This window comes from Apaloderma vittatum, unplaced genomic scaffold (genome assembly GCF_000703405.1).
Source record: "Apaloderma vittatum isolate BGI_N311 unplaced genomic scaffold, ASM70340v1 scaffold1966, whole genome shotgun sequence".
Classification (NCBI taxonomy): Eukaryota; Metazoa; Chordata; class Aves; order Trogoniformes; family Trogonidae; genus Apaloderma; species Apaloderma vittatum.
In genome coordinates this window covers 38,659-54,709 of record NW_009721038.1, presented here as the reverse complement: position 1 = coordinate 54,709, position 16,051 = coordinate 38,659, and the positions used below count along the sequence as shown (strand labels likewise).

The following is a 16,051-nucleotide window of genomic DNA, read 5'->3' as shown; positions in this document are numbered from 1 at the left end:
CCATCCCACAACAAAATCAGGAAAACTTCACAGCTGAGAAGAAGTGTTTTCTGATATTATCAAAGCCTTTCAGTTTCATTAAGTAACATAGGAAATGTAAGATAATGAACTAAATTTATTCCTAGTAGGAACAGATTTAGAAATCAAGAAACAGAAACGGAGAATGATGCCAAAAGACAGTCTGTGTGGTGGACAGCCTGTGTAAAACATTGTATCTGGTCTTTCACAGGAAAGCTAAGGGAGTAAATCGTGGTCATATGTCTTGTTAATACTGGCTGATAAGGGTAAATGTGACAGCACAAAAATGTGGTTTAGTCTGGATTTATGTAACCTTACTGTTCAGCTGTGTAAGCATCTACTTTCCCTCAGGTCAAATACAAAGTACAAGCAAAAATAATTAAGATTTTACATTAAATTCAGGCTACAAAGTCAGAATTGTGAAGACTAGATCAACTCTTATGTGACCATATTAGACATGCAATACTTTCATAAGAAATACCGTCTATGTTACCTTTGTTTTAGAGAACAGTGTATGGTAAGTACTACTTTCAATTTGCTACAATTAATTTTTATGAAATTGAGGCACACTGGAAATCAGTCATCTTGGGTCAATTTCTTTTTGTGTTTTTTTTTTTTATTTTGGTTTGGGTTTTTTTTGCAGATAACTGTCTTAAATAATCTGCTGAATTATTTTGACTTAAAGTGATAATCTAATAAATCATTTTGACATCTTAAAATTGACAACAATTGTAAAAAACAAGTACTGTTTGTGTTTTACACACTGTTATTTGTGCATGTCTAAAAATATGGATTTTTGTTATAACATGTAACTGCAAGTTTCCTAGGTAAGAAGCAGCACAAAGTGTCTTTTTTAAGTCAAAAAGCCCATACATGTCTGACACTGCTTAAGCCACTTGCATTTAGAGAAACTTGTAGCTTGTTCCGTATTTATCATCCAAATTCTACTTACATATTCAAAATTATTTTTTATGTAAGTGACAGCTAATGCTCTAATTGGACAAGGGAAAGGCTGTGGATGTTGTTTACCTAGATTTTCAAAAAGCCATTGACGCTGTTGCCCACAGAATTCTCATGGAAAAACTGGCTGCTCATGGCTTGGATGAGCATACGATCTGCTGGATAAAGCACTGGCTGGACAGATGGGCCCAAAGAGTGTTGGTCAATGGAGTTAAATGCAGCTGGCAGCCTGTCACAAGTGGTGTTCCTCAGGGCTCAGTGTTGGGACCATTTCTGTTTAACATCTTTAGTGATGATCTTGATAAGGACATAGAGTGTATCATCAGTAAGTTCGCAGGCAACACCAAGTTAGGTGGGAGTGTTGATCTGCATGAGGGTAGGGAGGCTCCGCAGAGAGACTTGGACAGATTGGAATCAGTGGACCAAGGTTAATGGTATGAGCTTCAACAAGGTCAAGTGCCAGGTCGTGCACCTGCGCCACAACAACCCCATGCAACGCTACAGGCTTGGGGAAGTGTGGCTGGAAAGTTGTCTGACAGAAAGGGACCTGGGGGTTCTAATCAACAAACAGCTTAATATGAGCCAGCAGTGTGCCCAGGTGGCCAAGAAGGCCAATGGCATCCTGGCTTGTATTAGAAACAGTGTGGCCAGCAGAAGCAGGGAGGTGATTGTCGCCCTGTACTCGGCACTGGTGAGGCTTCACCTTGAGTATTGCGTCAAGTTTTGGGCACCTCAATATAAGAGGGATATTGAGGTGCTGGAGCAAGTGCAGAGGAGGGCAACGAAGCTGGGGAAGGGCCTGGAAATAGATCTTATAAAGAACAATTGAAGGAGCTGGGGCTGTTTAGTTTGGAGAAGAGGAGGCTAAGGGTGGACTCATTACTCTCTACAGCTACCTGAAAGGACATTGTAGAGAGGTTGGTGCTGGTCTCTTCTCACAGGTAATTAGCGATAGAACAAGAGGGAATGGCTTCAGACTGCAGCAGGATAGGTTTAAACTGGACATTAGGAAACAATTTTCACAGAAGAAGTAATCAGACGTTGGAATAGGCTGCCCAGGGAGGTGGTGGAGTCACCGTCTCTGTGTTTAAAGGTCGTTTAGATGTGATGTTGGGGGATATGGTTTAGGAGTGAGATTTGTAGAGCAGAGTTAATGGCTGGACTTGATCCCAGGGGTCTTTTCCCACCTGAATGATTCTATGATTCTCTACGTACTCATATCAATTTCCATCTATTTACAGCAGGCAAAATTTTTAGTACAGAATTTATCTTGTCAGGAACTAGATGCTAAAAGGAGAAAAAATTCTTTCAGACATCTATTCTAGGTAGACACTCTAGCTAGAATATCTGCAATTTTGAAAAAAAAAAAAAAGGAGGCGGTCCCAGAATTAAATAGGTTGTAAAGGTAAAACATATCTCAGGTACCTCATTTGTGCTGTGCACCACATGTTCCACGCACTGGCTAAGTCATTGCCTTAAACAAGCCTTGGTACGAGTAATAGCACAAGGCTCAGAGTTTAGTGGTACCTATTTCATTTTTGCTGAAACTGCACCACAGTCTCCATCATGACATTCCTTTGCTTCACAAAACATGTCAGATGTGCACTGGTTTTGTACAACTGCATTTCTTTTGTATTCATCAGTTCTAGCCACAATCAAATGAAACAAAACTCTGTGTGTGTATGGGGGAGAAGGAATAGGCTAACAAGGTGAAAAATAAACCTTTTCCTTGTCAGAGTGTGGCGCTGAGCAGAGAAAGATGTATAGTTTTGAAGGGCCCACAGAAAGTACAAACTAGAACAAAGTGTCTTTAGCCAACTGGAGACCAGGAAGGAATGACATGGAACAGACAGGTATATCTACAGCACAAATTGTTCTTGAGCCTTCACATGAATCTCGTTTTGAGCTGTGCAAGTGTGTTCCTGCTAAGAGGAAGGGAAAAGAAAAAGAGTTCTCAGAGAAACAGAACTGCCCTACGAGTAAACAAAGTGTTTGCTTCTAAGCACTAATTTAATTTTGAAGCTCTAATTTAATTTTGAAGCTCTAAACTCCTAAAATAAGGATAGAAAAGATTAATGAAATGTTAGCAGAAGGTAGTGTATTATTAACGTGGTGCTTCTGCTGAAGGCATGCATTGGAGAGCGTTTGGCTGTGCTGCTTAATGCCAGGGCTGGTTCATTTGCTCAGCTGAGCTACATATGCATGTATTCTGTTTTGAGGGCAGATGGGTTTCCCTACTGTACTGTCAAGGAGTTAATGGTTTCCCTGCTGTTGTGAGGAGAACACATTACATTTTTCAAGCCTTCTATCTTTTTCTGCCCGAATCTGAAATTTTCCCTTGCAAAGTTATTGTACAAACTGCTCGCTAACATAAGATTTTTCAGTTCAGCACATTGTCAACGCTGAGCTTATATGATTATTATGCTTGACTGTTTTTATGTCAAGGTATGTAACATTTTTGCTAAATCTCATTGCACTGGCAAGAAGGCAGCGTGTTGTGTTTTGTCTCCTTAGCATTGAGTGCCTTACCCCTTTGCTGGTTTTAGACCATTCCCTACAATATTGGCGTTAGTCCCAGTATCTTCCACAGCCATGGGAAGAGTTACTGTGAGATGGGCACCCTATCAGGGAACATTTAGGTTAGATATCAGGAAACACTTCCTCACAGAGAAGGGTGCTCAGGCACTGGGATGCACTGCCCAGGGAAGTGGTGGAGTCACCATCCCTGGAGGTGTTTAAGGAGAGGCTGGATGTGGCACTTAGTGCCGTGGTCTGGCCGAAGTGATGGTGTTGGGTCACAGGCTGGACTTGATTATCTCAGAGGTCTTTTCCAGCCTCAACAATTCTGTGATGCTATGGCTGTTTTCTGTTCCCATTTTTGTGGTGTGAGGAAAAACACGACCATTTGCTTCTGGCTTTATCAAAAAATTCAAGACCCTTTCATAAAGGTTCAGAACCATCTCTGGCTTGTTAAGTACATACCTTCTGTGGTGGGTGCATGTTTGTAGAGCAGTTCCTCAGGCATACAGTTGCAGTCTTGATGTCTAACAACTAACCCCTCATACGTAGTAAACTTTACAGCTGCTAAAATGGTTTGTTCTATTTTTAAAGTCTAGTGCTGTAATTGCTAGTGATGTTAAAAATCTGTGGTTAAATGTATGATTTCTCAGTGCAGCTTAGTTAGATGTGAACATACAGTATAAATCTAATTTAAAGGACAGATACTACAGTTTTACATAGAATGATTTTTTTTTTATTGCCCTTTATAAAGCAATTGCTCAAACAGGGTTGTGCTTGTTTTTAAATTAAAAAAAAAGCCCTGTCTTTGTAATTTTGCTAGTATTTGAACTCATTACAAATATTAAGCTGTAGAAGATAACAATACCATGTACAGGTAAGTAAGCATGTGATAACATAGAAAATTCCAAGACTGTTTAAGGGAACAACTTTGTGATAGTTATGGATCATAAAACTGCACTGCGTACCATCCAGTATTACTTTCCTTGATGAAACAAATACTTGGATTTATACTGGAAATCTCATTTTTTTGTCTGGCACTGATGTGAACAAGGAGTGCATGTAGCTCCAAAATTACAAAACAAATAAGAAAAGGGGGGGAAAAAGAAATCAACAAAAAAAATAACTCACACTTCACCCTTTAGGGTAAGACACATGCGTTTTCCAGATTTAATCCGTAGAAGTTTCTAAGTTTCTGAAATCAGCAAGTTTCCTGATGGAAACTATGCAATATATAATATATAGGTGTTAATATAGCTGTTAGTGTGCCTGCCAATCTTGATCCTGCAGCAAACTTCAAGTGTCCCTTGATGAATGAAGAAATGAGCTAAAGAAAAGTTCCTGGCTCTTATCATGCAGAACACAAAGATGCATTTTTCCCTGTTCCTTTCTTAGCCTTTACTACCTGGCACTGAATTGCTTTTAGTATGCAGTAGCCTTATACTTTGTGTAGTTCTGAATGCCAAGGCATAGCGAGTATCACAGACTATGAGAATTTAGTAGGAAATAGAATCTGCAGTGTTTTATTAAAATTAATGCTTGGCTATAAAATCTCAAGCTGTTCTGTAGCACTAACTCATTTTCAATAAAGAGGAGTGAATAGACCATATTTTTTCTGTCCATTATAGAACGTTTCTCATTAACCTGCGCTCCATTTTATTTTATGACAGAAATTCTTTGACCTTGAGGAAGAGAGTGCATGCTTTCTTAAAGAACAGAAGAACACTTCCCTTCCCAAACTAAATCGTAACAAATATATGGTTACTGATGGAGCTGCGTACATTGGTAAGTAACCACATCTGAAGAAATTCTAGTTGGTAGCCAAAAGTCTGAAGTAACATACATTTGTACATGAGGAATCTACAGCTGATAGGCTTGTTGAGCTAAAATAATAGTTCATTTCTTTGGGAACCTGAATGAAGACTGAGCTCTGAGCCTCTTCTAATTTAAAAACTCTTCGTTTTGAATCAGTTTCTCAAAAGGAACATTCCGCTTTCAGTATTTAAAGGACAGACTAAATCACAAATACAACACACTTTATGAGGTAGGAATAAATTCGATTATTAACATATTCTCTTGTTTCTTCAATCCAATGAAGATGGACTGTTCTCCATTTTCCATAATCCTGGTAAATACCATACAAATGTTTTTCATCTTCTGAAGTCTTATTCCATTTACTGTAATTTCAGACACCCTCCTAACATTAGTTACATATCTAATTGGTATTTTGGGTTAAAGGTGTATTTAAGTAAAGTTGCCATACAGCACGTAGCAGAAGTTTGTCGTCAGTCAAATGCTCACTGAGTGCAGGCTAAAAACTGCCTTTTGAAAACATCTGGCTGTTGGATCTGTGGGTGAGATGCAGGATCAGAAAACAGCTACTGAATTAAAAATCACTTAAAGAGATTTTATAAAGTCAGGAGAGAAAAACACACGTTCTAATATTCTGCAGCTTGAGCTTCAGTTGCGTGCTTCCCGACTTAACTGCAAAGGGCTTAAATCCAGTGATCACAGAGACAGGCAGGGAGGGAGGGCAAAGGCTGCAACCCTGACACAGGCACCCGCACACGCAAGAGTACAGGATCCCAAGTAGTGTAGAGATACAGCCCAGAGCTGCTCTGAGAAGCTCACCTTGATGGGCTCTACATGCACAGCTCTCTTAACCTATCCAAATCTTATTTTTCACTTCAAGTAGTGCAGCCTATTTCTCTCTCATCTTCCAAATGCTTTATGAGGCCTCCCCCAAATAAATTTTTTACTCCATGCTAAATTCCTTCCAATAGCCAGATCAAATTACACTGCAGGGATCCTTAGCTGAGTTGTTTGGGTTTTTTTCTTTCCTATTGTCCTTACATCCTTAGATACATATAAATAAAAGAAACAAATAATCAAAGCTGTATGAAAGTAATAGAAATGCATGTTAAGGACCTGATAGATCTTTTAGTGGAAAGCATAGCAAGAAATGTCCTTTATGATGAGGCTTCAATTTACCATCCTTGATGACTTTAGAATTCTTAACATTTCCTGCTGAAATAGCTGAAGTGACACTGAAAGAACGGGTTTAAGTTTCTCGGATACCGCTATGTTTTATGTATGTTCAAGTATTGTTTTAAAATATGACCTCTAGTAACAGCATTTTTCTCCAAAATACTGCATATGCTATAAAGGTAGTGAAATAAAAAGAAATAACTGAAACACCAGGCTTAATTGTTTTCCGTTAATGGCATTATTCTCTTTGCCTTGCAATCATCAAGATTTGAAATGCTCATTCATTATTTTAGATTTCAACAAAGGAGGTAATAACTAGCATAAAACAGTAAAACCTGTTGTTCTTTCCTGAAATAGTATCTATGAATGGGTAAACCATAAAAGATCTAGTGGTTTGGCTCAGCATTATGGACGAAGTGCTTGCCATCCTCTCTACTTTAAGTTGTTTATAAAGCAAAAAAAGTATTTTCTTTCTTGGCATTGAAAAGGCCTGTGAAAAACTAAATGAAGTAATAGTATGATATACACAAAAGGAAGAGCAAGTTATATTTGAATAAATAAAAGAACCTGTTTTCACTTATGAAGGATTAGAGCTGCTAAACTTCCAGAAATGATCTGCACTACACACCGGTATGTAGGAGAGTTTTTTTCTTTACTGCTAGTACACAAAACTTATTTCTATCTCTGCCCAGGTAGGCACTGGAGAAAATGGCATTGTGTCATGCTTGATTGCCTTTAGGGAAATGGCTTTTTTTTTTTTCTTCTTTTATTTTTGATATTAGAAACTCACTGTGTATTTCTTTCCTTGTAGGTAATTTTGATTGGGTAGGAAATGCTTTTACGCAGAATGCTGGAGCTGGCCTTGTTATCAACCAAGCAGACGCGGGGAACAGCACAAGCATCATTAAGCAACTCAAGGCTGTTTTTGAAAGGGACTGGTATTCACATTATGCCAAAAGTTTACAACCAACAAAAATCCCAAACTGCTTTAATCATAAACTTAATAAAGCAACATCAAATAAGACTGCCATGAGCAATATGAATTAGAAGGACTATTTTACTGCTTAGTATGGCAACGAAGAATTACATTGGAGTGTAGCCCTCTTTCATATTTACAGACCAAAAAAAACAATGAAAAAGCAAAAAAAAAAGGTTTGGTTGGGGGGCTGTTTTTAGGAAAAAGCACACTTATATACAAACTGTCTAAACTATATTCTCTATATTGAATTATTTAAGACTTTCAAATTTGTTACTTCTGACACTGAATGTCATTTTTGCTTCCATGTTATTGTACCGCATTTGAATTTAACAGCATTTGTCCATTTTTCTGTTTCAGTTTTAGGACTTTCCCTAATTGCCATCCTGGCTAGAATGAACCCTGAGGCAAAAGCAAGGTTCAAGCTATGAAACAGCATTCTAAAATCAGTTATCTTGACATACAAATAGATGGTAGGTTTACTGTATTAGAAAAACATAAATGAGTAAGCAAACTTTAACCCCTGTAAATCATTCCCTTGAAATAAATACCCAGTCATGTAAATACTGCCCTGTTTGGGGCATTTAGTTTGATTATCACTCTTCCTTGTCTTTTAACTAGTCTTAAAATACATTAGAGTTACATGACTGGTAAATTCATTCATCTCCTAAAAGCATGAGAAGGTTTTGAGGGATTGGGGTTGGCCTCTTCAAATTCATCCTAATCCCTAAAGCCTCTCAGATAAATGGAATTTTTTTTAAATCAAAGTAATGTGGATTCCTTTAAACATAATAGTTATTTCCAATTACACATTTCATGTAACAATGAAAATCTCTAGATTAATAGCAAAGATCTAGGACTGATTTTCTTTTTTTAAATGTCAAGAAAATTTCTTCCCAAAGTGAAATATTTATCAAGTGCAAGTCAAGAAGTTGCATCATGAATTATTATCAAACCAATGCATATATAAATTCAAGTACTGCTTTTCAGGAAGGTCAAGGTTTATGCAAAATCATGAAATAATTGTTGTTAAATGATGTAGTCATTTTGTTTGATTTTATACCTGGAAGCTCTTTGTTTCCTAACTTGTGAAATGGCATGTTTTGTTAAAATGTCATTCATATAGGCTAATACATGAGCATGTACAGAAATGTGATGCCTTCATTTAGGCCACGGTTTCAATTGCGTTAAGAATGTGCCTCTACAAACACAACTCAGTTGCACCAAGAAGCAACTGTTCTGTAAAAGTGTGAATTTACTCTTTAGAAAAAAATACACATTAAAGTTTGACAACAGATTTTCCTCCAGTCAGAGCTGTAATAAAAATATTCCATTAGTACTTCTCTACGGCCAGGAAAGCGAACTGTGTTCTGCATTTTGTTAAATACTCACTTTTCTTACCTGGCTGTGTATTACTGAAGGCACACTTTGAAAGCAGTGGGCAAAAAAGCAAAGGAAGGCAAAAAAACAACTATGTCCCAATATACTATTTTAATCTTAAGTTAGAAACCCACTTGACTTTCAAAACACAGGTTTCATAAAGTTAAAACAAAAAAAGTTCAAATTTATTTTAAACTAAGCACATTAGGAAATTTTAATAAGGTACTATGTGCATAATTTCAAATTGCAGGTTAGAGACACAGCAAAAGGCACACTTTTGACAAAGAATGTTTATTTTGCAATTGCCAAGATTTATGTCATTTTATTGAAAATAACAAAAAAAAATTCAAGTTATTGACTTTTACAGAAAGTATTCTGCACAGCTCTAATGCTCAATAACATTTTCTAATATTCATATAAAAACATGCAGTTTATTAGCCTCCACACACACATAGAAAAGCATATATTTGGACACTCATGTAAGAAACAAATATCTAAAAAGAAAAAAGTTTCCTGAGTTGTTATGGAGGAAAGATCTTTGTGAAGAGAAATTTCTCCATTTTCTTCCTTCTCTATATAATTTAGAATGCATATAGCAAGAATGGGAGAGAGATTCCTAGGACTTAATTTACTTTTTGGAGTTGTTTTTTTGTAAGAAATAAGTATTAGTCCTCACTAATTTCTGGTGAAAATTTCAGCCAAGTTATACTACCTATTAATTTAGTCTTATAAATCAGAGCTAAAAAAACCAAACCAAAACAAATAAGCACCACAACAAGCAAACAAACAAACCAGAATCACATTTGCTTAGAATGGAAAAGACCTTTAAGATCATTGAGTCCAATCAAACAAAAACCTAGTTGAGACATGGGTAAAGCTTCCGAAGTCCCCATGACTGGGTGATCCTAAAGCTTGAGATAAACTAATACCAAGTCCTTACATAAAACAGAAAAAGCAAACAAGCAAACAAAAAAAAAATCACAACTGTCCAGAGTTGTTAATTGTAGCACGTGATGGCAATAATATGCAAGAATGAATCAATATCACTTTTCCCACTTGCATTATAGATACTAGAAATGTGTTACATTTTTTAAATTACATCTTGTACAAATAATGAAGGATCTGAGTGGAACAGAAGTTTGTTGGATGATAAAGCTAAATTGTCATTTTATAAAGCAGGATTTCATGATGAAATTAGGCCATGGAGTTACCAAGACCTTTCATTTAGTGTACCAAATGAATGATTCAGATGTTGTAGTTTTATTGGACAGGACCTAGGGAAATACAGTCATGATCATTACCCAGACCTGTTAGTTTACAAATGCATTCATATTGGCTCCATAAGCACCAGAATTTGTTTCATTGACCCCCTCCCAAAAGAGCTCATACACAAAATTACATTTAAAATGTAGTAGTATGTTCTGGTTTTATGAATGGAAGAGTTTGGGGTTTTCTGAATGATTTTTAATGTAAAGTAGCAGTCAGCCATCCTACAAACGGACTGGAAGACTCAATTTTCATTTGGTATATTTTAATAACTGTTTAGAATGGCAGCAGCTCCAAAGTAGTACAGAAGGCTTTGGTCTGTTATGTTAGCCAAAAGACAAAGTGCATCCTTGGACTTCACCAAGTAGGAAATTTAAAAAAAAACAAACAACCAACCAAACAAAAAGCCCAAAACCAGATACTTTATTTGGGTCGGGTTAGCTCTGTTACTGTTTAACTAGTTTTGCCACAGCAGCCTCGATTCTGGCCTCACATCCTTCTACCAATGTAAATAAATGTGGAGCAAATCCATTAAAGCAATTTCACATTGGTTTAGCAGGAGTCAGAATCTAGACCAGTTTCCTCTTGCTTGAGCTCTCCTGAGTATCACCATTGTACAGGCTATTTCCACACTTAACAGGGATCTGCTTTCAGTGGTTTCTTACAGACCTCACAGGCATAATCCAAAAGATGCACTTTCTCTAACCCCCTTCTAACTGGCATTGGTAACTCTGTCATAGTAAAGGCAATTTTCCTAAACAGAACGGCTTTATTCTTAAAGAATATAGACTGTAATTGTTGTTTGCTGCAAACATTTACTAGTGCCTTATTCATAGAAGTTTTTGTTTAACTGTTCCTCACGTGAAGTCCTGCTAAAGATCTTGTATCTAGTACTGAGGCATACAGCAAACTTTCTAAGAAAGAAAACTACATATTGTGATGTTTACAGGTTGGTACCTAAAACTAAAGTCACAAAAAGACAAAAACTGAATGTGAGATGTTGGTCCAAATGACAAGCACATCTAAATCAGAGCATTTTTATCCAGGCCCCATTCTGGAACCAAATTTCACAAGTTACTCCTGTCTTCATTATCAACTAATTCACAACACAGTTCATTATTCTGTCTTAGCAAGGTGTAAACGTAAGTAAATCTGAGTTCTCTCAACACCTGGCTGATAGCAAAAGCCAAACCACAGACATTTCTGTAAGCACGGGGTGAATTCCAAAAATCACCCAGTGGCTCCTTTAAAGTCTCAAACAGCTTTGGGCCACTTTGGACCTTTGGACCACTTTTTCCTGCCTGCAGCATGAAGTAGTATCCACAACTACTCTCACTTTCTCTTTGAAGACCAGAAAAGTATAGGCTGTACCCTGACAGGAACAGATTTAAGTTCTTGTCCAGGTTTTTTCCTCTCCTTTTTCTAAAACAAAATGCATCTTTGAACCGAATCTGAGGCTGTGCTGTACCAAGCTTTATACAATACAGGGCCAAGTGTTCCCCTTGGTAAATCCTGGCTGTGTGAGTAGCTCAGAGGACAGCTTGAGAAACAAGTTAAAAAGCCTCATAATGCTACTTTGAAGCCCTACCCATTATTCACTATCCCACTAGCAATCTAAATTCTACTATGTTGAGTTTTGCATACATAAAAACCAAATGACTAAGCTTGTGTGAATGTTACCTGTCGTTTACCCCTAAGCAAAAGAGAAATCCAGGCAAAGAATTTATAGGGGTTTTTTTGTGACTTTAATGTGTACTTACCGAAAATAGTGCAGATTTTCTCATTGAGATGGTAAAGACAACAGTTGGCTATTCCAGTTCTTCAAACTGAAGTCCTTTATAAACATCCCCATCTTGAATATCATGCACTTGACTCCTGAGAAGGGCCTTACAGAGAGCGCTAAGTTATCTTAAAATCATTTTGGACTTTGAAATTAATTCTTCATTTTAATACAAAAACAGTGACTACATGTATACTATGTTTCCAGATGGTAATTTCTGGCACTGTTTTTCTTCCACTCTTACTGTTTCCCTACTTATATATTTATGGATTTTTAATCACTGTTAATCCAATTCCATCTATGTAAAAAGCAGAATGAATCCTTGGTATATTTAAAATTCACAGTGATACCTCCTGAGTTGAAGGCACCAGTAAACATATTCTAGTTTTAACACTGCAGAGTATAGTAGCTCAACTGACACTGTAGGCTGATTGCTTTTCTTAGTCGTAGTTTTTCACTTTAATTACTGCTGGATGTTATTTATGAATTTCTCAGTGTTGAATCAGGTTGCTCTCGCATCATCACTTTGCACAAATGCCTTAGAAGCTTGCCCAACTAGCATGAAAGAGACCTTGTTCAAAATAGTTTAGACAAGTGGTTTACACTCTGTGGATGCTGAAGTCGGTAGATAAACTCCAGTCTTACAATACAGTGGAGCAATTTATTGCACCTCCTGTTTCGATTAGCCCTGCACGGGCTTCAAAGGAAAAGTCTGTGAGAATTACGTGTTTGAATTATCTTGAGATCAGGAATTTAACAGAGTATCCATATGCTGCAACTGCATTAACACTACCAGCTGCATTAAGGTTAGGTTTTCCCTAAAATTCAAAATAGATATATAACAAAAATCAAGCTCCTACAGCCTATTTTTGAAAATCTTGTTAAAATTAGATTTTAAGAGTACGATTCGATTCTGGCTGCAGATTATTCTGCTATAGTCAATGGCATCAGCGCTCTTTTGTTCACAATGAATTCTACACTGTAATTTTACAGGAAGACTCAATAGATCATTTTAATCTTGTAAAATGAACATGATAGTTTTCTCTTTAAGAACAGAAATAAGGTTGATGGTTGACTGAGGCTACAGACTACAAGAAAATATAATCAAATGGCCTACAACTTTTAATTCCAGAGGATTATTTTGTGCTCCTTTATGTTGCATGGCCACAATCGCAAATAATACAAGTTATATGTATCACAATGGTATTGCATCAACACATGGCAGGCATTGCATCTCACGTAGTAATATCCATCCCTCCTGCAGCAGAATAAAATGCAATAAGGGTAAAGAGGAAGAGAAGAAAATAGGTACAGAGGCAAACCAACTTGAATCAGACTGAGGTAATGGACTGCATGACAGCCTGAAAGCTATGGGCTATGTTCTCATTTTGTTCCTTTCCCTGCAAAATCCTGTAGTTCTTATCTGCATCCACCTTGCTCTTCTTCCTGTGAGTGAACTCCCATGAATGTTTTCAGAATGAAACAGGAACTTTTAGCAATTAAAAACTTATGCTTAAGGGAAAGAAAGCCCATCCATTTTGATACAGCAGGTACTGAGAAGTAAAGCAGTATTTGGAACAGGGCTCTTCCTTGTATATTTGAGGTTTCTAGTGCTTATATAAGCAAGATTTACCACATAGCACATACCTGCAAATTTCACATCGTACGCAGCATTTGCTTATGTTCTCAAAATATACAAATACAGTCAAGTCAGAACCATTCTGAACTTTAAGCATAAGTATCAGGCAATCAAATTTGACAAATTAATCACAATCAAATGAAAAACAAAAAAAAACCCAAATGTGCTAACTATATAAAGTTCCTAAATGACTTAGAAGCTGGAATTATTTTCAAATGCAACTTTGATGGACTTAATGGAGATTTTAATGGGGAAGGAATCTTTAACATAAAGATTAAAGGCATGCACCATTATATGTCTAAGCAAGACAGCTTATAACACATAGAATGAGGAGTTCTTCAAAATGGAAATGTGTGGAACAACGTTTTATTGACTGACTTGGTGACATGTTTTCAAGTGGATCTGCTCAGTATTCAATTACTCTACATTACTCTTTATTTGTATTTCTTCAAATGACACTGTACCTGTATTCAGTGTTGTTCTTGAAATTTGACAGAAAGGCAGGATGTTTCTGGAAGTGACAGCTGTTTCTTTCCGAAGGTCCAAGGGCTGTCTCCTAATCTCGCTTTTTCTCTGTTTCCTACTTGAGCAACCCAGTCCAGGTTTTCACTTGTCATTGAGGAGCAAAGAAAACAAAGTATTTTTAGCTACCTGCTGCTTCTGAAAACTGCTGGTTACTCAACATACTTTTTTGCTCTCTGAGAGATCCCTCACGTAATATGATATTAGAGAACGCATAATAAAGGAAGTCAAACACGTAATTCCTGATGCCTCATATAATTCTTTTGCTGGAAAGACACACATGCAAAATTTGGAAGAAGAGGAGATCACAAGGGAAAGAATGGTTGTCTAAATGAGATACAGGTTCTTCTGGTGATATAAATACCTCTTCTGGCAGCCTTATTTTGTTCTAGTGTAAACCATTCTCTACCATACAACCAGATTTGTGATGACTGAAATGTGCAGCTAACTTCAGCATGAAAAGATGAGAGGTCAAACACCCTTTGTCTTAGGAATTGAATTAATTTCTTCACTTTACAAGAGGAGTGGAAAAGACAGGTAAAAATGGAAAAAGCACTGTCTCCTCTTCTCAAGGAATAGCCCAGGTTGCTACTAGAAATAGAGCTGGTAATGTTTCTAAAAAAGGCAAAGATCTTATGCATCTTACTTCTATTAATTCTCAAAAAGTGGTGCATACCTGTGGGAACTTGGGGCTGACAGCTTAGTACCTACTTCTTTGTGGCAAACTGTCAGGCTTCTAAGGAGAGCTTCTTTTCTTCCTTCTCAGAGTACTTAAGACAGCTGTAACATCTGCTTTTAACAATCTCCAGTTTGTTCAAAGACATTTCCAAACTTGATCATAAGAGTTTTCCCTGTGAAAAAAGAAATGAGTGGCAGATTCAGTGAGGAACCTAAAGAACTTAGTAGAAATATTTAAATGCTTAAGAAATCGGGACCAAAAACAGAATGTGTCTGCATTTTTGCCAACATTTAAATAAATAAATGAGAACTGGAAAGAGAGGCTAGTACAGTAACTCTGATTAATGAAGTTGAAATTTATAAACCAAAACACTGCTGCATTTGTGGGCAGCCCCTACATCTAAACTGCTGTTCTTAACATGACAGAGATGCAGTGAAGAATCTGTGAACTGCTGGCTTTGATATGTTGTACAGATGTTTCAGCATTCAAAGTCTTATGTCCATCTGTGAACGTATACAGCTTAAAAGGTAGGCAAAAAAAATGGGGCTCTGTGTATATTTATACAGTCCTTACTGACAAACAATCATTAAAAATAGTCACTTCTCACAGCAAGTGTGTCGTCAGATGTCACCACAGAGGTCTTGGTGAACGAATCTGGAGAAAGGCAGAAAAGCAACATCTGTGGTAGCAAGCAGGCCAGCTAAAATAAACTGTAAACCCATTTTCCAAGTGCCAGTTGATACAATAAAAGCACTCAAGATACCCCCATATCCATCTCATATTCCAAATACAGAGCTGAAGCTCCCCACACACATATGCACAGACACACATCCTCAAAAGAAAAATTAGTATCTGTGCCAGAAAAGCTTGGAGCATCTCAAGTACAATGACAGGTTCCACTGCTGTCCTACTCTTGAATAAGACTGGCAGTACAGCACGTTCTGCAAAAGGCCACATATCCTTTACTAGAAGTAGGAACATGCACACGTGAAGAGACTCAAAGTAAGGAGCTACAAAAGTAAAGTCCTGGCCAGAGCACAGAAGTACATTAGTGTAACAGTTTCTGATAGCATTTACCAAAGCCGTCCACTCACTTTTCCATTCCGACATTATATATGTGTGCCAAAGCTCTCTTTTTTAAAAAAAACAAGGGCAATGTTTCTCTCTGAATTAAGCATTCCAGAGAGGATTATACTTTTTTTTGTTGTTTATAACAGATAAAACAACCACCACTGCCCAATTCTCTCTTCCCTTTTCTCACTCCCCTTTTACACTGGCAAACACTTCCGTTACCTCCTCCTCTGCCTCTTGTCTTTCTTCTTTCAA

The 16,051-nt window shown here is 37.2% G+C and overlaps 1 protein-coding gene across 1 annotated transcript in view; it reads left to right on the top strand.

Moving 5' to 3' along the window:
• The window catches only part of PLD5 (phospholipase D family, member 5), a 56,731-nt gene extending 49,201 nt beyond the window's left edge, over positions 1 to 7,530 (top strand). The window contains exons 6-7 of the mRNA XM_009871204.1: positions 5,166 to 5,280; positions 7,295 to 7,530. Coding sequence (XP_009869506.1) covers positions 5,166 to 5,280; positions 7,295 to 7,530 — 351 coding nt within the window. The remainder of the gene's footprint in view (positions 1 to 5,165; positions 5,281 to 7,294) is intronic.
• The last annotated feature ends 8,521 nt before the right edge of the window (positions 7,531 to 16,051 follow it).